This window comes from Arvicola amphibius, chromosome 11, assembly GCF_903992535.2.
Source record: "Arvicola amphibius chromosome 11, mArvAmp1.2, whole genome shotgun sequence".
In the NCBI taxonomy this organism is placed as follows: Eukaryota; Metazoa; Chordata; class Mammalia; order Rodentia; family Cricetidae; genus Arvicola; species Arvicola amphibius.
This window is the reverse complement of record NC_052057.2, coordinates 94,413,917-94,437,701: the sequence shown is the minus strand read 5'-3', so window position 1 is coordinate 94,437,701 and position 23,785 is coordinate 94,413,917. Positions and strand designations below refer to the sequence as shown.

General features: G+C 45.3%; 1 protein-coding gene and 1 non-coding gene across 3 annotated transcripts in view; both read right to left on the bottom strand.

The window, feature by feature from the left end:
- Positions 1–651: 651 nt before the first annotated feature.
- The window catches only part of Nfx1 (nuclear transcription factor, X-box binding 1), a 58,882-nt gene continuing 35,748 nt past the window's right edge, over positions 652–23,785 (bottom strand). The window contains exons 12-24 of one of the 2 annotated variants that reach the window (XM_038347009.1): positions 23,359–23,438; positions 21,343–21,451; positions 20,501–20,620; positions 17,714–17,793; positions 11,345–11,575; positions 10,677–10,750; positions 8,505–8,606; positions 7,943–7,984; positions 6,518–6,616; positions 5,960–6,026; positions 4,370–4,515; positions 3,619–3,723; positions 652–1,360 (exon numbers count right to left, since the gene is read on the bottom strand). In XM_038347009.1, coding sequence (XP_038202937.1) covers positions 1,288–1,360; positions 3,619–3,723; positions 4,370–4,515; positions 5,960–6,026; positions 6,518–6,616; positions 7,943–7,984; positions 8,505–8,606; positions 10,677–10,750; positions 11,345–11,575; positions 17,714–17,793; positions 20,501–20,620; positions 21,343–21,451; positions 23,359–23,438 — 1,328 coding nt within the window. In that variant the 3' untranslated portion in view covers positions 652–1,287. Of the gene's footprint in view, positions 1,361–3,618; positions 3,724–4,369; positions 4,516–5,959; positions 6,027–6,517; positions 6,617–7,942; positions 7,985–8,504; positions 8,607–10,676; positions 10,751–11,344; positions 11,576–13,070; positions 14,961–17,713; positions 17,794–20,500; positions 20,621–21,342; positions 21,452–23,358; positions 23,439–23,785 lie in introns of those variants that run through there. The other variant, XM_038347010.2, reaches the window with a different exon arrangement.
- On the bottom strand, positions 22,042–22,169 carry LOC119826932. The gene has a single exon (XR_005287499.1).

Genomic DNA, 23,785 nt, shown 5'->3' with positions numbered 1-23,785 from the left:
TCAATTCCCAGCACCCACATCGCAGCTTACAACTGTTTGTAACTCCAAGATCCAGGACCCTCACACAGATATACATATAGGCTAAAACACAAATAAAATAAACAATTAAAAAAAAAGATTAAGTGTCTCTCAGGTGGATGGTAGAGGCCTATAATCCTAGCACTCAGAAGGCCAAGCAAGGAAGACTGAGAATTTAAGACCTGAATAGGCTTAAGCAACTTAGTGAGATTCTGCCTCAAAAAACAAAATAAAAAATTAAGTGCCTTGTTTTATGGTTCCAAGTTTCTGGGTCTCAAGCTTATTTTAAAGTGAAAATAACCCAGGTGGTGGTGGCTCATGCCTTTAATTCCAGCACTCGGGAGGCAGAGGCAGGTGGATCTCTGTGAGTTTGCAGCCAGCCTGCTCTACACAGAATGAGTTCTAGGACAGCCAGGGCCACACAGAAAAACCCTGTCTTGAAAACCAAAAAAAATAAAAAATAAAAGAGTCCAGCCTGCGATGAGGAAACAGAAGAGTGACTACGGTGGCTGCTGGGCACGAGCTCTGGACTGTCCACGCACTCTCTCAATAGTCAGACAGCAGGTCAGAGCTCAGGCGTGGGGAGAGCCGGTGTGGCTTCTGAAGGCCTAGGAAAAACCAACACAGGAAAGCTGTCTGTGTGAGCATCTTTATGGATCAGAGAGGACTCAGGGCTACAGTGGGTAGTTCATCGGCCCACAGTGTGAACATGGCAGAGGAGCTTGCTCAGTTCTTACCATTGTGGGGGACAGTTAAGCTGCCCCTGGGTAGGCTTGGTGATGTGGTGGAAGATGCCAGGGACTTGAGAAATGGAATTCTATAACCTTCCCAGTCTACAGAGACATATGGGAGCTTTCAGAGCAAGGCTTAGGTAAGATGGTTTAAGACATATGATTCCAGAAATGGTTTACCAAGGGTCAGTACTTCACGTGTTTTTCCACACCCACCAGGTGAACAATGAGAACAACTAAAATTATGGCTAGGTGCTGCAAAGTCAGTTTGGGGGAAAAAATTCTAGTTTATCCAAATAAAATATGATACTCCCCAACCCTCTTACTAATCACAGTGATGGGGTGAGGAGCCTCTTCGGTCCATCAGCAGGATGTAAAAATCCAGTGGCCACACAGCCAGAGATCTGGCCACAGTGAGGTACTTGGGGCAGGAGCAGACAAGGGGGTTCTGCCACGCAGGAGGAACGAGCATGATTAATCTGCTGGCAAATGAGTCTCCACTACACAGAATAACTCTTTCATCTAAATGCGTGTCTTCTCAGTCCTGGACATCAAAGTAGTCGATCACTGGCTCCTTAGCTATCTTCTGTAAACTACTGCTCCCAGGATTCCTGAAAGCAAGCAAAAAGCAGTCAGTCTCTTCCTTTCTAGGGGAAGTAAACCTACATCTTCAGAAAGCCCCGGATCAGCTGGGAAGACAGCAGGAAGCCACGTACCAGTGTGTGCTGAAGTCAGCTAATAGCCTAGAGATGTTCATTACATTATTTTTTTTCTGCTCTAAAAGATTTCCATAATAAAGTTTTATATAGAAAACAATCAAGCAAAGCAAACAAACAAAAAATCCTGCAAGGGGTAGAGAAAGATTCTATAATCTTTATATCACCCCAGCGGGCTAATGGCTCCCCACGGCTGTGTCTGAGTGGAAATGAACACAATTGTGGCTCCATGTTTTCCAAACAACTACCTACCTGTGACCTCAGCACCTGGGAGGTGGAGGCAGGAGGATCAGGAACTCAAAGTTATCCTTGGCTATAGTGGGTTTGAGACCAATCAGGGCTATACAGGACCCTGTCTCAAAAAACCAAACCTAATCCAAACATCAAATGACCATTGTCTATCCGGAAGCACAGACCCTGCTGACTCAAATCTAGGCTGCCTGGGGCTGAGGCTGTGCCTGTTCAGCCCACAGGAGCACCAAGGGTTGCGATCCTGACGATGACCTTGTAAACTACCCTGGTCTCCTGTGTGAGCCTCTGTGCAGGAACCACAGTGGAGGCACCCACTTCCAGGGCACTGTGTGGAAGGCCACAGTGGAAGAGGGACCTGTGGGCTCCAGAGTAACTTTCAGCCATCTCCCTTGGCTCCAGGGACGAGGCTGGGCACCTCTGGAGATGGGGAGAGGAAGAGAAGAAGATGGTTCTCCTCTGCTCAGCTGACAAAAATGTTGGGCAGATTCCTGCCTTTTTCTTTACATCAAAATAGCATTTTTTTTTATCATAAAGATCATTCAAACCCTAGAGACATAGGTAGAGCAAAATGTGACAGCCATGGCTGGAGGGATGGCTCAGAGTTAAGAGCACTACTGGCTGGTCTGGCAAAGGACTCAGGTTCAAGTCCCAGTACAAGGCAGCTCACAGTCATCTGTAACTCCAGCTACAGAAGAGCCAACATGCTCTTCAGAATTCTGTGGGCACCAGACATGTATGTGGTGCACACATATATATGCAGGCAAACATATAGATTAAATAGAAATAAGTATTTTTTTTTAGTTTTCATTCATTCATATATATAGTTTGAGACAGGGTTTCCCTGTGTAGCCTGGCTGTCCTGGAACTCACTCTGTAGACCAGCCAGGCTGGTTTTGAACTCAGAGATATGTCTGCCTCTGCCTCCTGAGCACTGGGATTAAAGGTGTGCGCCACCACTGCCCAGCCTTTCAAATGATTTTACTTTCTCCCTTCAACAATAGTAAAATGACACTTATTATAGTAAATATATTATAGTAATTATAGTAAATATATTATAGTAAAATGATAATGTCTTAACTGGTGGGGCTGTAAACACAGACTTACCTACCACCCTTACAAGCAAGGCAAATGCTGTGTCCTGAATTGGTCCCACCATGGACCATCCCCTGGCCTGGCTTTGTCTTTACGAGGTTGTGTGGCAGCTTTGCCCAGTCCTACGCAGCACTTTAACTTCCTGCAGCGCTCATGTCTTACACACTGGACTCATCTGACCATAGCGCGCTGTCGCTGCCTTTGGAGCCCTGAGCCTTCCTATCTGCACCGTCGCTCCCAAACGCTGCACCCCTCCCCTAGACCACCCTTCCCCTTGGGCACTGCTGCTTAACCCTCCAAAACTAAATAAATCTCAAAGAGAACATCTCTACTTGCCTCTGTCGCTGCCAGCTGTTACCCCCACACCACTTCCGTCTGCTGTCACTGCATCCAGTTCTAAATTATCTGGAGTGGCAGAGAAACCCACTTACATGCCAACACACACTGCAGATACTATTCAACAACTAGTCTCTCTCGCTTTTAACAGATATTTAGAACATTTATTTACTGTTACTAGTCTGTGAGTGTGTGTGTAGGTCCGCGGAGTTCACTGTCTCCTTCCACCTTTATGTGGGCCCCAGGATCCCATCAGATTGTCAGACTTACCTTGCTGACCCAAGTGACTATTCTCTTAAGGCTTTGCTGGCTTGAACAAATGTGTTTGAGGCCCCAGTCAAAGCCTGTGTGGACACTCACACTCTAAACACAAGCCCAAGGAGGCCAATGATGGCAGATGGAGCCCCAATAGGTACCCGTCCTAGCTCCTCTGCCCACACAAGTTCTGCTGGGGAGCAGCTGAAGAATCTTACTTGTCTGCCTGGTGTCGGTGATGAGCAATTGGCGGTGGAGGCCGCATTTGAGTTTCCTTCTCAAGTACACTGGTCAGCGTGGTGGGAGGACAAACGGACTTCCCCCTGAGAGGAGTAAAGTAGAGAGCTGAAGAGCGGGGCTCACGAGCAGAAACGGCCTTGACCGGGCGGCTCTGCTGCTGGCAAAGCACACCCAGACACCACCTGTCTCAGGGGTGGCCAACTGGCATTCAGTCTGTCCCTCCACCCACCCAGCAGGTCCCTGCCAGACCTGCTGCCCACCCCTCCCAGGCCACACCCACTTTCTATCACTGTGATGTTCTCTCAATAGCCCTAGGCTCAGATGGTGAGTCTAGGTCCGTCCTGTCTCACACTGCCACCTCCGTTTCCTCTGACGACAACACTGAGTCAGAGCCTAGCATTCTTTCTGTCTCTATCAAACCAAGATTAGAGCTGGGAGGTCAGAGGGAGGAACAGCAGACAGAGCGGTGGAGAAGTGAGGAGCAGGCCTTCTGATCACATCTCCGCCCGCAGAAACGTCCCCTCTAGCATCTGCAAAGGATCAGGGCAGCCCTGTGGAGTGAGGTGTGGGCTTTGCTCTCTGGCTTGGATCTTCAGGCAATGGTGAAAGACTGTTCTGGAGAAATGTACTTCCTTTCGGTTCCTCCAGGAGGAGGAGGAAGTAACAAAGACTGTGGGTGTCATGCCTGCCCTGCTGAAGAGCTCCCCCGTGACAGCAAGGTCATCCCACCTGACTGCAGTGACCACGACATTGCGCTTTGGTTCACTGTCGTAGCTCACGCTCTCCAGGCCATAGACTTGGGCCAGGTCATGGATGATGCGGCGGTGGTCTCTGTTCATGGGGGGGAAGCAGTGGCTTTTCTTATTACTCTTTCCCTGATTGGGAGAAGGAAACACTGATTAGCACCGTCCCCTGGAAACGGAAAACGTTCATGACTAAGCCCTACCACCACAAGAGCATAGGCAATCAAGGTGATGGAATTTTACTTTAGTTTTTCCCGTTTGAATCTTTATTATTGTTATTTTTTGTGGAGGTCAGATGATGACTTTAGGAGCTGGTTCTGTCCTTTCACTGTGGGTGCTGAGGATCAAACTTAGGTTGTCAGGTGTGTGTGTGTCAAGTGCTTTTACCTTGAAGTCACCTCGTCAGCCTGCGACTAAATTTTTAGAGGTTCGGACTGCCTACTACTGTGTGTGTGAGCATGGTGGATATCACACTCCTTACAACAGGAAGGAGACGAGCTGGGACAAGCAGAGACAAGCCGTGTGGAGGCCGTGCTTCTCCCTGAGGGGCCCAGAACCGAGCGGTGGCATTCCCGAGAAACGCCGAGACACACCGAGGACTTAAACAAGAAACCCAAACTCCCCACACCGTTGTTTCCTCGAGCTGTTAAGTATGCAGATACAGGTGCACACACAGAAATACATTTGCTCAGGTTTCCTATACAGAAAAGGAACAAGTTTCCTTTTCAGGTTGGTACCCTGCTGGAAGAGGAACAGAGAGGAAGGAAATGGGAGCCGGTGACAGCAGAGGGAACTGGAGCAGGACTGGCTGCTTCTTAACACATTCCTTTTTTTTTTCTTTTGGAGACAGGATCTTACTGTGTAGCCCTGGCTATCCTGCTACCTGTTATGTAGATTGGGCTGGCCTCGAACACAGAGATCCACCTGTCTGTTTCCTAAGTGGTGGGATAAACAATGCCATCACCACACTGTTCACTAACTTACTTTTCCATGCAGAGTACCACTTTGACATCCCTGGCGGATCAGGGCCCATTCTCCTAAGTCCGCCCCCCCACCCCCCGCCAATTTTCATCTTTAGCCTCCCCATAAGGGTTTCTGGCCCACCTTTGAGAAAACAGAATGTGCTCTCCTATCATAGGCAACCTTTCAGTCACCTGAGGGGCCTTGCATACCTTCTAACCCAAGTATTACTGTTGAGCCGCTTTCTTTTTTCTTTTTTGAGACAGGGTTCCCCTGTGTAGCCCTGGTTCCCCTGGAATTCACTCTGTAGATCAGGCTGGCCTCAAACTCAAAGATCCACTTGCCTCTGCCTCCAGAGTATTGGTATTAAAGGCGTGTGCCACCATATTTGGCCAAGGGTTATTTTTAATGTACACTTAATTTAACTGTAGATCTCTTTCCTATAATGATGAAAGTAATCCAGGTTTCCATGAATGTTATAATGGCAGGACATCAGGAATCTGCAACCTTTTCCTACAGCCCTCTAGGCTAACCAAGCTTCTGGAACTTATTTATTAATACCTTTTTTAACTCAAGCAGGCCTAAGAGAAATGCCCAGTTGGACGAGTCTGCTTACCTTATCCACAGCCTCCACAAGTGCTTCCATTTCCTTCTCAACGTCACTGACAAACTTTAAGTCTTTCCTGAAATGAGAAAGCAGCAGTTAGTTCCAGCTGTTCTTGCTCTTCTGGGAGCATCTCCCACTCGCCTTCTCCTCCAGGGAGAGCAAGGACGAGGCAAGGGTGAGGACCCGCCAGGTAACAGAGACCATGGCACAACAGCAAAGAAAGAAGCAGGCGGAAAGGAGGAGAAAGAGCCACCAGAGAGCCAGAAATGGAACCGCCACTGTCCCAGAGAAGGACCTCGTGACTGTGAGAGAGGGCTGAGAGTTGGCTCAGACACCTGTCTCGGAACCTATGCAGCCCTTGGAAGGCCTAGACTCCTGCTATGGGGACCACCCCTCAAGCACAAGTTCAGTTCTTCAAGGAGCCAGCTAAACAACATGTGATTTCTTGCAATACACGTTAACGTTATCTGGCATAATAACGGAAGAAGCACATACTAATTACCGTCTTTAATACTAATCAGAACGCTCATAAGCCACAGCTAGGGAAGTGGATAACCAGTTACATACCTGGCGTCATCTTTCAAACTGTCACTGAACTTTGATGCTGAAGAACGAACATTGAAAGGATCAGAATCGTCACTGATGTCAAAAGCCTCTGCCAACCTCCTGAAAATGACCAAGAAAGAAGCCAGTATTTCTCTTTTTTTTATTTACAGGTGATTTGTTTCAAGACTTCCTAGGAATGTTCGAATCCAAAACATTCTGGTTTGGGAGCAAGGGGGGGCTGCCTGTGCACACCTGTGTATGTGGAGGGCAGAGGTCAACCTTGGGCGTGGCCCTCAGATGCTGTCCTCATTGGTTTTGAGACAGGACCTCTCACTGGGACCTGGGTCTTGGCCAAGCTAGCCACCTAGCCCCAAAGACCCCGCCTCTACCCCGCAGCACTGAGCTAACAACATGTGACCCACACCTGGCTTTTTATAGACACGCTGGGAAGCAAACCTGGGCCACACGTTTGCACGGACAGCGCTTTCTGACTGAGCTATCTTCCAAACACCCCACTTTTCATTTTGTTCTATTAATTAATTTATTTTTGAAGCATGGTCTCATGTAGGCCAGGCTGGCCTCAAAATACCTACGTAACCAAGGCTGACAGTGAGCCTGCCTACCTGAGACCACCACGCAGGCTCACGGGTGCCTGCCAGGATCAAACCAGGGCCGCTTGCATGCTAGGCAAGCGTTCTACCAGCTGAGCTTCACCCCTGGGCTCACACCCCTTTGCTTTTTGTTTTCTATACATACAAACCTATAATAAAGATTAGCTCACAAGTTTGGTGAAGTAAGAGATGGACATTAGCTTACCGTAGACCATAGTAAACTCAGCATATGTCCTTATGTAAGTCAAGAACTTTCACCCCTTTCTACTACAGAAATCAGCCCTGATACACACTGTTTTTTGAGACAGGGTCTCATGTATTCCAAGCTGGCCTCAAACTCATTAGGAGCCGAGAATGTAGACTATGAGTTGTATGAGTGTTCTGCCTGCGTGTATGCCTGCGTGACTGAAGAGGGCACCAGACCTCTCTTCTTTCTTCTGTCTCCTCGTCTCCCATGCTAGCGTTACAGGTGTGTGTCATTATGCCAGCTCTTGGGTGTTAGGGCTCTGAACCCACAGCTTTGTGCTTGTGTGGCAAATATTTTATAGACTGAGCTATCTCCCAGCTCCTTATATTTCTACATTTTTTAGAGCCTCTTATCTCTGCTGGGATCAGGAAGTTAGCCAGTCACCAAATAAGCATGTTGTGGCATGTGAAATTTACACCACACCCAAAACCACACAGCTCGTGTTTCTGAACACGCTGAAATTGCCCAAGTGGTTTAGTATCTTAGCCAATTCAACCGTGATGAGCACATCCTCTGCTGACAGCCGTGGAGACTTGGCAGAGGTGCCGGGTGATGAAGGGCCGTCGCCCCTGCTTTGGAACCACTTACTTTCTCCTTTCCAGAGCGGAGCACTCCTCGTCACACTCCAACCTTGACAAACAAATGAGACAACAGTCAGGCCCAGGTCCTCAGCTCCCAGCCAGGAAGACCCCAGGTAGACCCCGTGAGAACGTGGCCGCCCTCGCTTACAGCCTGCAGATGTCAGGAGGCTAGCTAATTTTCAGGTTTCATTAGCACCCCGAGATGGCTAAAGGAGTCCTTCTCAAGGGGCGATGAGCAGGCCTCACAGTGGAGTCAGCAGCCCTTCGTGGGCTTCAGATTGGCCCCCACTTCCCTTTCTAGATATGGTTCCCACTTTGGATCTTGGTCCTGCGGGCTGAACTAGGTAAATTTAGGTCTCTGCTGCTTTCTCTGTTAGCTAACTGAAGTGAGGCCTGGAAAACCTACTTTGGTCTTTTCTGTGACCTGGGCAGGACTCGCTGTGTTGGTCCCAACACCCCAGTCAGTGGACTACCAACTGTGTGTGAGCCGCTGCCGTGGAGGACTGAGACAGGTGGATTCCTGTAGAAACTGAGTAACTGGAGAAAGAAGGCAACTCTTCCAAAGTTACCTGGCTTGCTGGACTTCCTTCTTGGTAATGAACTTGCTGATCTCCACTGAATCTCCCAGCTGCATATCCATTATTTTAGAGGCCATAGAAATAGCAGCTATTCTGAAATATAACGAGAAAGAAGAGGCATTGCAGTGTCTTAAGAGCCTCCCCATGCTAGGGACACAGAGCTTCCTTCAAAGGTAATCAACCACAAGGTAGCTTGTGTGACCCGGAAGCTCATCTGTTATTACACGTTTACTGTAGCACCACATGTAAACTACTGACATGTGTTTACGGTACATGTCCTCAGTTCGGTTCTAAGCAGCTACACAGGAAGGGACTTTCTATCTCCAGAACTTCCAGGCCAATACCCAATACTCTCTTCAAACAGCCAATCAGGCCAGGCGCGGTGGCGCACACCTTTAATCCCGACCCTTGGGAGGCAGAGGCTGGTAGAGCCCTGCAAGTTAGAGGTCAGCCTGATCTACACAGTGAGTTCAGGCCAGCCAGGGCTACAAAGTAAAATCTAGTCTCAAAAAAGAAAACTATCAAACAAAACCAACAAATAGCCAACTAGATATCTATGCAAGTCTGTAGTCATATAGCATGGCACATCTCCACATCTAGTTAAGAGATATACATAACCAACCAACCATTCCTTAACACTCCACCACTATACATAGATCTCTGTACCACCACACGGGTGTCAATACTTTAGGAGGCTATAAGGATATTTACCAGAACAATCAGAAACCCCAAGCTTGTAACGAGAAACATAGTACTTTAGCTGTGGCACTAACAAAAACAAAAAGAAAGCACCTTACCTAACTTCAAGACATCTTCCTTTCTATTTCATGGTATAATTAGATGAAAAAGGGAAGAAGGGGTGGGGAAGGAGGAAGCAGAGTATTGCTTTTACAAATTAAAGGCAGGAAAAGGCACTTAAATTTTTATTTTATTTTTTAAATTTTTTTTTGAGACAGGGTTTCTCTCTGTAGTACTGGCTGTCCTGGAACTAGCACTGTAGACCAGGCTGGCTTCAAACTCACAAAGATCCACCTGCCTCTGCTGGGACTAAAGGCATGAGTCACTACTGCCTGGCAGCACTTAAGTATTTTTTTTAAAATATTTATCATGTATACAATATTCTGTGTCTGTGTGTATGTCTGCAGGCCAGAAGAGGGCAGCAGACCTCATTACAAATGGTTGTGAGTCACCATGTGGTTGCTGGGAATTGAACTCAGGACCTTTGGAAGAGCAGGCAATGCTCTTAACCACTGAGCCATCTCTCCAGCCCCCACTTAACTATTTTTTTTTAAATTTTATCATTGTATATACATGATGTGTGTGTGTGTGTGTGTTGGTGGGCACACAGGCCATGATGTGGAGCTGAGAGGACAATGGGTGGATTGTTCTCTTTTTCCTTCTTTTAAGGTGTGTGCCTCCAGGGATGGAACTCAGGTTGCCAGGTTTGCATTAGCCTTACCTGCTGGGCCAGCCTAGAAAAAGTACTTTAAAGCTCCTCAGGTACACCAGAATAATCTTTTTCCTAAAGATTTTTTTATTTTATTTAGTGTGTGTGTGTGTGTGTGTGTGTGTGTATGTGCGCATGCGGGTATGTGTGCCATGTGTTTGTGTGGGTGTCTGAAGAGCCCAGAGACAGCATTGGATTTCCTGAAGCTGGAGTCATAGGAAGTTTATGAGCTGCCTGATCAGAAGGCTGGGATCCAGACTTAGGTTCTCTGGAAGTTAACTGCTGTGCCACCTCTCCAGCCCTAGATGTAAAATTCTACTTTAAAAGCTTTCTAAGGCGCTGGCAAGATAGTTCAACAGGTAAATAGTGCTTGCAGCCAGGACTGACAATCTCATTTTGATCCCTGGAACCCACACAGCAGAGGGAGAAAACCCACTCCCCTAAGATGTCCTTTTACTTCCACGTATGCACTGTGCATGTGTGTATACACACATGTACATGCACCCAGATAATAAATGCAAAATTTTACAGAGAACAAAACAGTTCATAAACAATGGCAAACACCACCGAGTGCCTACGGCTGGAGCTATAGCTCAGTGGCAGAGCATTTACGAACTTAGGATGTGCAGGACCCAGGGTTCAGTCTCCAGCACTGGAGAAGAAATGACTCCCCTTCAATGGGACACAAAAACTTCGAGGACAGCTGCAGCACTTACCTGTGATAGGTGCCGGACGCTTCCGAGCAGATCACCATTTCTTTTCTTCTCCCACATTCACACTGTAACTCTACCTGAAATATTCAGTGAGCGTGGTGTGACTCTTCCCACAAGAGAATGGTGGGGGACTCGGGCAGGCTTCACTGCTAAAGCCCTTCCCTAATGATGCCCGACGGCCAGACGGCGACCAGTCGGGCCGGCTTCTCTAACCACCACACATGCCGACTGGCAGCATGGCAATGGACGTGCTAGGAGGCACATGTCCTGTCTTAACGCCCGTCTGCAAAGTACGTCTCTTATTCACAGCTGAAAGGGCAAACCTATAACGAAGCTTGGAACACTGAATCCGGGGTACCCACTTGACAAAGGTCCAACCAAGGTCCAGATGACCCCTGCTTTCTTCGGGGTGGCCCTTCCTGACCCCTCAACCAAACCAAAGCTCCCACTTACCTTCCATGCAGGTATAATTACTCCTCTATCACACCAGAGTCCTAATCACCTGAGATCACTTAGTTAATATCTGTCTGTCCTATTTTATTGTAAGGGACCACCTATCGCTGGGTATAGTACCAGCACTTCACAGTATCACTGCATGGTTTCTCTGGATGCACAGACAGGGGCCACTGCAGGTCAAGTCTGGACTCACTAGTAGCTGAGTCAACACTTACCTTGGCTTTACAAGCTGTCACAGGACAGGGTGAACTGGGGTGGCAGGGTGCCATACATGGGTGGCCACAGTTAGCTCTGGGGGTGGTACAGGGCTGCTTGCAGGCCTCGTCCACAAGACATTCTCCTTTGTGACAGAGTCTTTGACATTTGTGCATCCCGCAGGGTAGCATGGCACTGCAGGGTAATCCGCAAGAGATATCAACCAGGTGACAGGGGATGTTGCTTCGTAACTAGGAGAGAGAGAGCAGCCAGGTTCTCATCTTTGTGTACGTTCAGGGTGAAGCTTTACTCCTAGAATACTTGCTTTTACTTTTCCTTTTTGGCAGCACTGAGGCTGAATTGGGAGCCTCACGCATGCTCGGCAAATACTGAAGCATGAGCTACGTTTACACTCGTCAGAAAATGAGCTGTGGGTTTGTTTTGACATGTGTTAACTTAGTGTGTGCCACAGTATCCATGCAGAGGTCAAGGAACGGTTTGTAGGAGCTGGTTCTCCAGCTCCCAGCATGTGGGTCCCAGGGACTAAACTCAGGTCATCAGACTTGGTGGTAGGTGTCTTTACCTGCTGAACCATGTGGCTGGCCCTGTTTAGGAATTTCTGAGACAGGATCTCCAATAGCCCAGGCTGGCCTCAAATTATGCAGTCACAGGTGACCTTGGATTCCTGATTATAGGATTCCATGTATGTGCCATAGTGCCTGGCTTAAATCTTTTTTTTTTTTTTTTTTTTGGAGGTAGGGTCTTACTATGTAGATGAAGTTGGAGTCAAAGCACAGAGATCCACCTCCCTCTTCTTTCTGAGTACTCAATTCAAGTTGGGTACCACCACACACAGCCATAAATATTAAAAACAAAATCCTAAAATCTCCTTGAACTGAAAACAGATTTTTGTTTTCGAGACAGAGTTTCTCTGTATTACAACCCTGGCTGTCCTGGAACTTGCTCTGTAGACCAGGCTGGCCTCGAACTCAGGGATCTACTTGCCTCTGCCTCCAGTGTTGGGATTAAAGGTGTGCACCTCCACTGCCTGGCAACAGTTAAAGATTTTCAAAGTCCAAGTGTTCAAGTGCGTAGGAAAGAAAAACAAAAGGGAACTATAAGGGTAAGGTCGTGGCACTAGCCACCTGTGACCCAGCAAACTTCTTAATAAATGGGTAATAAACAGAAAAAAACAGGTAACTAGGGAATCCTTTTGAAATGCTGTAACCATGATGGTGGTACGTGTGTACCGTCCTAGCACTCAAGAGGCTGAGGGAGGATGATTGAGTCTGAAGTCAGCCTGAGAGCAAGACCCTGTCTTAAATCCCATCTTTCCCTTCCTCCCCCAGAATCCCTATGGCAAATGAAGATGAGATGATACTGTCACCCAGTCTAAGTCTGAGTGTTAGACACAGATTGCCTTGGCATTGCTGTAGAGGGTTAACCTGTGGTTAAATAGTCAACTATTCCAGCATATCTGCCAGCTGATGTCTCAGAATCAGGTAACCTTGTCACAAAGATGACAAGCAGGGACTGGTCAGTTGGCTCAGTGGGTAAAAGCACATGCTGCCAAGACCAATGACTGAATTCACTCCAGGCCCCATGCAGGAGTAAAGAACCAAGTCCTGCAGCTGTAACCTGACCTCCACGCAAAGCTGTGGCACACAGCTCTCTCTCTCTTTCTCTCTCTCTCTCTCTCACACACACACACACACAAATATTTTTTAAAAATTAAGAGGCAACAGGAACTCTCAACTCATTTTATTTCTTGAGAACCTGCCTGCTTCTAGGCCTCCCATTGCTGGAGAGACAGGCTACAAACTTACTGCCATGAGATCAAAGATTTTGTTTTTTTTTTTTTTTAAGACAAGGTCTGGCTGTCCTGGAACTCTACCTCAAACTGAGATCCGCCTGCCTCTGACGCCCGAGTGCCATCACTGCCTGGTTGAAACAGGGTCTATGTAGTACAGGCTGGCTTCGAACTCTTGATTCTCTTGCTTCCACTGCACCAAGTGCAGGGACTATAGTATGTGCTGCTATGCTCAGCTTCAAGGTTACTTTTATGTATTCACTCAAATTCCTTTGAGAGCTGTTGAAATTTGGAAACAATTTTCATTCCAGCAACACATGACTTTTTATTTTGACATGGAGTCTTGCTGTGCAGCCCAGGCTAGCCTCGAGGTCTGTCTTCCCTCCTTTCATTCAGCCTTTCTAATGCTGAGATTACAAGTGTTTGCTACCACATCCAGCTCCAGATCTAGAATGCTCCCGATTGCTTTGGAATTAGGGATGCATCCTGCGTTTGTTCTGTGTTCTTGTCACCCACTCCTCACTTGACTTGCTTGCATCTTACTGTCCTTTCTAGTGTTATTTGATCTTGAATGACTTTGGCAGATCTAAGCCCCTAGGACTTTGCAATCTTCACATTACGGAACTTAACAACTGTCTGTTTCTGTCTGCTGACTCACCCCTGAATAGTGGATCCACAAGGGCAGGAGTGTGTCAGTCTTAACTTGAATCACCTCATACCTAGTCTAGTACCTGACACAGAGTAGGTACTCAGCTATTACTTACTGAATAAAGGTAACACATGAGAATTTTACAGCAGAGAAGCTGACAGAAGTAAGATCCAGACTGAATATGTGGCACATGCCTGTAATCCCAGCACCTAGGAGACAGAGTCAGGAGGATCAGGAGTCCAAGAGGTTTGGCGAGGTGGCAAGTTCGAGGCCAATTTGAACTATACAAAATCCTGCCTCAAAGCAACCACAAAAATGATATAAAGAGAAGAAATATGAAGGACTATGACTTGAACCACCACAGGAAAAAGTACAGGAAAAATATGTCCTTTAAAGATGAAGAATATTGAAAACATGTTACAGATATCAAGAGTTATGTTATGAAGTAACAAGAGCAGGCCACAAAATGTATCATCTTGGGAGTAGGAGAAGCATGAATCACATATCCCTGGCTACACAACAGAATTTTAGAGAATATTTCTCTCACTGGCTAGGGTACAGCTCAGTCACAGGGCTCTTGTCATTTCTGTTGCTGAGATAAAATAGCCTGACAAAAAGAAACATAGAGGAGGAAAGGGTTTATTTGTCTTACAATTCCAGGTTACAGTTCATTATTGCATTTACGTCAAGGCAGGAACTCAAGCAGCTACTCATGTCCACACTCAAGGGAAGAGAGAAATGAATACATGCATATTACTTGCTTGCTGCTCAGCTTGATTTCTCCATTCATATAGTTTAGGATTTTCTGCCTAAGAAATGGTGCCTCTCACAGTGGGCTGTGTCTTCCCACATTAATTAACAATTAAGATAATCCCCCACAGACACACCCACAGGCCGAATCTGATCTAAGTAACTTCTCATTAAGACCCTCTTCCTGGGTGATTGCAGGTTGTGTAAATTAACAGTTAAACCAGCACAATCCACCCCTTGTCAAGTTAGCACACAAACATGTCACTTTGAACAATAATTTTACATTTCTTGTCCCCAAATCTCATGGCAATATCTTAATATAAAATATAGTCCAACTCCAAAAAAGCCCCCCAAAGTCTTCAAAAATTCCAACACTTCAAAAGTCCAAAGTCTCTTTAAAAGTCCAAAGTTTCTTAAATGTGAGCTCCTGAAAGATAAAAAACAAGTTACACACTTAAACATTCTTATTCTAAAAGGGAAAAACTAGGACATAAAAGCAGCTACACCAAAGCAAAACCCAAATCCTGCAGCTCAATGTCCAAACGGGGGACTCAATCATAATGTAATCTTCCAGACTCCAGAGGGCTCAGGCAGCCTTACTTCTTCAATTCTGACATCCACAGGGCACACAGCTTCTCTCGTAGCCTGGATCCATTCACATCAGCAGTGAACTTTGGTAGACATTCTGACGTCCTGGCATCTCCAATACTGTGGGGTCTCCATTGCAACTGAGGTTTCACCTTCACCAACTGCTTTTCAGGGACTCTTTGTAGGGACTTGGACCCTGACACATGGTGTCTGCCTTCAGCTGCTCCCCATTACCCCTTTGTGCCTTCAAAACCAGTACCATGTGGTAGCTCCTACAATGTCAAGTTCTGCAGGCTTGAGATATATGTAGCCTGGCCCCTGGACAACAGCTAGGTCAGCTTCTTTGTGCTGACCCCAAGGGAATGCTTGTCTCTAGGACGCACAGAAAGTGCTGCCCCACTGCTGCTGATCTCTTATCAATCACAGCTTTTCTTCAGCCCCAGCCTGATCACCACACACAAATTATTAGCCAACAGTTCCTGAAAAGCCCAATTCCTGATAAATGACCTCGATCCCCCTGAAACCCTAAGGATCAGCACTTGAAGGGCACACACACCTTCTAAGCTCCTACTAGGATGACCTATTTGGCTCTGTCAACAGGATTCAATGGCTTATGCAGCCTGCTTCTAGAATCTTCCATATTCCTCCCCCAAAACCAACATGGCCAGGTTTACCAGAGCAACAATCTCATCACCAATTCTGGATCTAGCTTCATTTTATGTTGCTGTGACAGAACAGCCTGAGAAAGCCCATCGGTAGGAAATGTTTTGCTTGGTTTACATTTCAGGCTAGAGTCCATCACTGAAGGGAAGTCAGGGCAGGAACTCAGCAGCTAGTCACAGCACACCCACCATCACAGAAGAGGGGTGCAGCTTGTTTGCTGCCCAGCCTGATGTCTCCACTAGTTCATGGTTCAGGTCCCCATGACTAGGGAACTGTGACTTCCATAGTGGACTGGGTTCATATCAATTATCAACTGATAATCCTCCACAGACATACCCACAGGCTAACCTGGTCTAAATTCTCATTAAAACTCTCTCCTCTGGTCCATCTAGGTTGTATTAAGTTGTGTTATTTAAAACTAACCAATATACCCAACTGGTGCAAAACCCTTGGTTTAATCCACAGCATAGCAAAGAAAGTGTTTTTGTACCAGAACAGTATTGTCTCAGTATATTCTCTGTAATAAATATGCATTAAAAAGTTGTAATTTGGGGCTAGAGAGATGGCTCAGAACTTAGGAACACTGGCTGATCTTTCAGAGGTCCCAGAAACCACATGGTGGCTCACAACCATCTATAATGAGATCTGGTGCCCCATGTCCGGCATGCAGACATACATGCAGGCGGAACATCAAGCATCTTTATTAAACCGTCTTGTTGGCTCCTAAATATATACTGATATTTAAAATTTTTATATATTTATTTACTTGTGTAAATATATATATTTACACAATATATATTTATTTATATATATTTATTTACTTTTGCCTGCATGTATATATGCATGCCTTATGTCCTCAGGTCAGAAGAGGACACGGGAATTCTTAGAACTGGAGTGTCAGATGGTTGTGAATTGTCACATGAGTGCTGGGAACTAAACCCAAGCCCTCTGGAGATCAGCAAGTGCTCCTAATAGCTGAATCATCTCTCTAGCCTCATTTATTTATATATATTAAAATGTACTGTTTAAGAATTTCACACAACCCAGTGTAGTATTGCACACTTTTAGTGCCAGCACTTGGGAGGCAGAGGCAGGTGCATCTCTGAGTTTGAGGCTAGCCTGGTCTACAGAGCAAGTTCTGGGACAGCCAGGGTGACGACACAGCATGTGCTACATTTCATGGTTATAATCAGATTTTAAAATGATAGACCAGGGTTAGAGAGATGGTTCAGCAGCACTGGCTGCTCTTCTAGAGAACCCAGGTTTGAGTCCCAGCAACTACATGGCAGTTTACAACCCCATCTGTGACTGTAGTTCCAGGGGATCTGATGTCCTCTTCTGGCTTCCACGGACACCAGACACACACATAGTACACAGACATACATGCAGGCAAAACATTCATACACATGAAATAAAATCATTTTCAAAATCTTATTTCCCTGCATTATTACTGTGTGTGTGCATACAAGTGTACTCCGGCATCCACATGAAGGTCAGAGGTCAGCTTTATGCAGTCAGTTTTCTCCTTACACCTTTTATGTAGGCTAAAGGAATTAAACTCAGGCTGTCAGCTGTGCTACGGTGTCTTTAAGATGAGCAACTGCCAACCCCTGATACATTTTTTTTTTTTCGAGACAGTTTCTCTGTGGCTTTGGAGCCTGTCCTGGAACTAGCTCTTGTAGACCAGGCTGGCCTCGAACTCACAGAGATCCGTCTGCCTCTGCCTCCCGAGTGCTGGGATTAAAGGCGTGCGCCACCACCGCCCAGCCCCTGATACATTTTATTGTATGGAATTTTTGACACAAAAGTGAAAAAGGTGCTAAAAGAAAGCTTCTGCTTCTTGGACTATGTTTATTTTGAGAAATGTTTAAGCAACTAAGCATACATTTCTGACTGGAACTACGGACACCTAGGAGAGAGCAAACTTACCTCATGCTTGCCCATGCACCACTTCTGAGTTAAGAAGGTACAGGGGGGACACTTCTCCTCACTATGACAAGAATGATACACTGCAGAAACAGAAACAGAACTTTAGAAATAATGTCTAAATAAGGTCACAAATACTATAAACATGCTATAAATGTTTTAGATCCCAGAGTTAGGAATTATTCTAAATGATCATGAGGAAGTGGAAACATAACTGGTTTTATATCTGAGTACTGGAAAATGAGCATCTGGGGGCTAGGAAGATGGCTTAGCAGTTAAAGTTTGTTACTCTTCCAGAAGACTCAAATTTGGGCCCCAGTACCCATGCCAGTGGGTCACAACTGGCTGTAACTAGCTCTAGAGGACTGAATGCTTTCTTCTTGCCTATGCTGGCACCCATACATGCAGCAATTACTTACACACACACACACACACACACACACACACACACACACACACACACACACCCCTTTAAAAAAGAAAAATGAGCGGGAATGAGAAAAAAAGTTAAGGGAGCTAGCCACTTGGTCTGCCCATGCTTCTGTGTGAACCGATAACTAACGTCCAGACAGCTGTCATTTATTCTGTGTAAAATGCTCTGCTGTGGGCTGCACAGATGGCACAACTCCTAGCACCTACATGGTGGCTCACAACCATTGTAAGATCAGTTCCAGGGAATCGGATGCCTTCTTCTGGCCTCCAGTCACCAGACATGTGGGTAGGCAAAATACCCATCCATACAAAATAATTTTTTAATGATTTAAACGCTTCTATTGATTACTTTCAGTGCCACAGATTAAGTAAGTACCCTATCTAAGCTTCCTATACTCCCTCATGTGTTTTAGGTCTCCAACACAAGGCTCGCAGTCTTGTTAGCTGGTCCAACTGCATGCATAGGCATTTGACTACTATTCTCTAACTCTCAGGAACACAAGACTCTAGTGATGGGAGATTTTTTTTTTTTCATTCTCTGAAGTTCCCTCTGACCGACACCATGCTGGATATTCAAAAGACACTCAAGAAAATGAAAATGAATGCTAAACAAAAGCAGGTAAAAACACCACAATGTCTAAGTTTTAAAGGTCTTACTAAGGATACTACCCAGCAGGATTTGGACATCATCTGTGATTCCTGGAAGCTAGTAGAAAAAAGGGGCTGGGCAGGAACTGGCCTGGACACTTCATGCTGGTATGATGACCAAGAAAGGAGTTTACAAACCATGCTGGGAAGATCACCCCCCCCCTCCAAAAAAAGTTTTCCTACTTCATGATAAATTTGTTTAGTTCTGTTTTACTATATTAAATTAAAAAACCGAGGGCCAGCCATCTAACTTTAATTCAAATCACTACATGGCTAGACTTCATGTAGGTATCAGATCCGGGGCCCTGAGTTATTTTGTGGGGTAAGTAAAACAACGAACTGTTGCTTATCAGTTCTGAGATCAGAACAGTCCACCATCCACAGAAGCTCCTGAAGCCAGGAGGCAAACTAACTCAGAATAGTTTCAGAAAGTTCCTGAAACTGACCAGATCCACTCACTAGGTCCCTTGGTCCTTCCCTCATTCTCGGAGTCAAAAAAAAAAAAAAGCCAGCAGAGGGTCGGGTCGCTCTCAGACAAGCCAAGCTGCAAAGACCCTGAGACCTGACCAGCTGCCTAGAGGAAGCTTAGACCAGCTGAGGCACCTGGAAAGGACACTCTCCAATGTTGAGCCTCCTGCAGGTTATGCAGAGTGCTCTAGGTTACCAGCTTTTGTGAGCTGTCACCTGCGCTGGGGTACGCTATGCTGATTCAGCTGTCACTGAGTCATTTCTGCCCCTGTAACCCCTCATCCATGTTCCTGTAAGCAACACCAATAAAACTCACTGGCTCACCAAGATGGACTTTGGTGGTATCTGTACTTTGGTCTGTTGTGGGCTCCCTATCTGGAGGAATGGACTTATGTTCTGTGCATTCATGTACATACTAATAGACATACACAGAATTAAAAATAAATCTTTTTAAAAAGTGCTTTAGTAGGTGATTTAATATCAATCTTTTGACTTAAAGTTTTAAACTAATTTCTAATTTATTTTTATGTGGTGTTTTGCCTGCATGTATGCCTGTACATGAGGGCGCCAGACTCCATGGAATTGGAGTTTTAGACAGTTATGAGCTGCCATATGGATACTAGGCACTGAACCTAGGTCCTCCGAAAGAACAGCCAGTGCTCTTAACTGGTGAGACAACTCTCAAGCCCAAATTTTTTATAATTTAATTTTACTTAAGAAACATATTGCTTCTCTAACAAAAATCAAATTCAAGATTTTTTTAAAAAATCATATTTACTTATTTTTTGCTGTGTATGAATATGTGTGCATGTGTGTGCGTCATGGCACGTGCGTGGAGATCAGAAAACAAGTTTCAGAAGTTAGTTCTCACCACAGGGACCAAGGAATCAAACTCAGGTCACCGGGCTTGGAAGTAAGCACCTTTACCTGCTGAGCTTTAACTAAATTATTTTTAATTCTGTAAAAAAAAGTCCAATTTTGAAATATGTACAAAAAGTTGAGGCAACAAAAGGAGAGAAGTCTGAGAGACAAACGAGGGTTCTTCCAAACTTCGGGGTGTGTCTGACAGCTGAGGGACTGTGAGCGTGTTGTCAAGTACAGGCGGTGGCTTAGATGACAGATACAAGACACACCTTCACAGAAGCAGGGGAGCAACGGCAGCTAACCCAGATGGTCTGAGTCCTCTACACAGCCACACGCTAACCCACAGGCTGTGAGGGGTGGCAACACGATGGGACTCACCTGGATGGTCACATTCGTGGACTCGGGCACAGGTCTGAGTACACTCAGGAGGCCTAGTTCCACAGGGGACTGGTGGGTAGATCACAGAGGCGCCACAGTGGCAGGTTAATTCATCAAAACCTGAGGGCATAGATGAAAGAAAACAAGCCTTCCTGAGTTTGGGATATAATAATACGCACAGATAGGTGCATTTACTTTTGTCATTTATTCTAGGGGTTGAACTTGGGGTTTTGTACTTACACACCTGCTACCTTCTCGCCACTGCCCTGCTGCCCACTGTGCTGTCTGGCTAAGAATAACTACAAAGTCTCAGCATGTTTGAGATAGTAAGGCTTATTTCAATAACTCTTACCAATCTAAGCAACCACCTGCTCAAAATATGCCAGGAAACTTTTGTTTTGTTTTTGAGACAGGGTTTCACTATGTAGTTCTAGCTACATGTAGTCCCAGAACTCACTATGTAGACCAGGCTAGCTTCAAACTGACAGAGATCGGCTTGCCTCTGCCTCTAAGTGCTGAATACAGACATCCGGCACTACAGCCAGCTCCAGAAACTCTTTAGTACACGGTTGAAGGTACTCACTCTTTAGTACACGGTGAAGGTACTCACTCTTTAGTACACGGTGAAGGTACTCACTCTTTAAGTACACGGTGAAGGTACTCATACTCACTCTTTAGTACACGGTGAAGGTACTCACTCTTTAAGTACACGGTGAAGGTACTCATACTCACTATTTAGTACACGGTGAAGGTACTCACTCTTTAAGTACACTGTGAAGGTACTCACTCTTTAGGACACTGTAAAGGTACTCACTCTTTAAGTACACAGTGAAGGTACTCACTGGTTTGCCAGCAGGTCTGACAATTCCCTCGATGACAAGGTTCTTCACACCGATGAAGGCCACATCGGAGCTTCCTCCCACAAATCAAAGGACACTTGTGCTCCTTGTCCTAAGAAGAGAGATTTCTATTTGTTCATGATTCTTCTCCATTTTATAAACAAAATAAAAACAAGGCTGCACACATTATGAACGGAAGAAGGGGAAGACAGGAATGACACGAGATTAGTCATGAACAGACACTTATTGTAGCTGGATGTTGTGTGGATGGGCTTTGCTGTGCTACCTCGCTGCTTTGGTTCGAACTTTCTGACGGAGCAATCTTTATTAGATTTCCAAACACTGACTCACCCACCTTGGTACAGAACATAACAGCATCACTCTTTTCTTTGTCAAGACAAGGGTTTTTACAAGTGTGTTAGGTACATGTGTGTGGGGATGAGAGGAGGCCAGAAGCCAGCCTCAGCTCCCACTCTCAGAACATTTTCTTCTTCTTTGAGATAAGGTCTCTCATTAGCTTGGAGTTCATCAATGGGCTAGAACAGCTCGCCAGCAAGCTCCAGAGATTCTCCCGCCTATATCTCCCCAGCACTGGGAATCAAGCATTTTCTTTTTTACAGTGTTAAATAAGCACACCCACTTCTCTTCAATAGATGTTAAAATTAAAAAAATAAATAAATAAAAAATAGCAAAGACAGTGAAAAATGTTGGGTAGTACAGTCAGCCCTGTGGTTTTCTCCAGTAAGGGCTGCTTTCTCCACCCCTTGGTCTAGGAGGAGTGTATTAGCAAAGTCTTGCTTCATCAGACTCAGCCTTCTTGGTCCTCCAGTATGCCCAGAATTTTTAAAGAGTGCTGGGATTCAAACGCAAGTCCTCATCCTTGTAAGGTCATCACTTTACTAACTTAACCATCTCCATAGCTGCAAAATATAAATTTTTAAAGATTGTGTCAGGTGTTGTGGTGCATGCCTTGAATAGCAGCACTTAGGAAGCAGAAGCAGAGGTAGGCAGATCTCTGTGAGTTAAAGGCCAGCCTTTGCCTACATAGTAAGTTCCAGGCCTGCTAGACTACATAGTGAGACCGTCTCAAAAAAAAAAAAAAAAAAAAAGGAACTTTGCAGTTTGAAAGCATATATACATGAATAACATATACACATATATAGTTACACTACCTTGTTATTATTTTCCCTTGTTTGTATGTATATATGTTGCTTTACTTATATGTAACATACAGCATCTCATTACATATATATGTATATACATATAGATTAACACAAGACCAATGTCAGGTAGAGGACCTACAATTAACTCTATAGAAACAATTATTTTAAATGAATGAAACTGTGTCTTTAAAAAAATCCTAAGTTCAAGGCCAACCTAGTCTATAAGGCAATGTCTAGGCCAGTTAGGGCAATACATGGAGAACCTGTATTTAAAAAGAAACAAAACCCAGGATACTTATTTTGGCATCTGATATGGCCCACTATGCTGGGACAACACAGTCCCAAAGGACCATTCTAAAGTTGTCTTGGGAGCTGGAGAGATGGCTCAATAGGTAAGAGCATTTACTGCTTTTGCAGAGGACCCATGCCAGGTGGCTCCCAACTGCCTGTAATTTCAGTTCCAGAAGGGGTCTGATACTGACCTTTAGCTTCTGTAGGCATTTGCACTCACGTATACAAACCCCATACTGACTAAAACAGACACTCCCCGCCCCGCACCAAAACTAACTAACAACTAACTAACTAACTAACTAACTAAATAAATAAATAAATGGGAAATCTTAGAAAGCAAAACTAAAGCTTCTTAGGATTGGGGTCGGAGGAGGCCTACACATCCTCTTCTTCCTGTGCAGCGGATGCCACTAAAAGCCTAAAAAGGTTGTCTGCTGAGTGCACGTGGGGAGCAGGAGAAACTCTGCCGTTTAGGTTGACTTCCAAATCTGGGTCACATTCTAGAGGGCTGAGGCTTCCAGAAGAATGGAATCCGACTACACCGACCAATGCTCAGTCCACTCACCACACAGCATATCTCGTTACATTTATGCCGGCCACACAATCGTTTCTTGTTACACCGCTTGTCACATATAAATGTAGCATCTGTTATAGCCAATTAAAGAAAAAAAAACATACAAAAGATGTTAACATTCATTCAACATACCTATGAGTGACTGTAGGCTGAAGAAATACATAAGTAATAAAGTAAGTAAATTACTGATGAAATGCTTTTCAAATTTTATTCCCGCCTTAAAAAACCAAACAAACCAAAGCTGATTAATACATGGTATGGGTAAAGATGGAGAGAAAAGGTATACTTATTCTTCATAGATGAAGTACATACATATCTAACAAAAATTCAAATGGGCCCTAGAGATTCACTTGGTGGTAGGGTGCATATAGTCTGCTGAAGGCCCAAGTGGTCTCCAGCACCACATACAAAGAAAAAA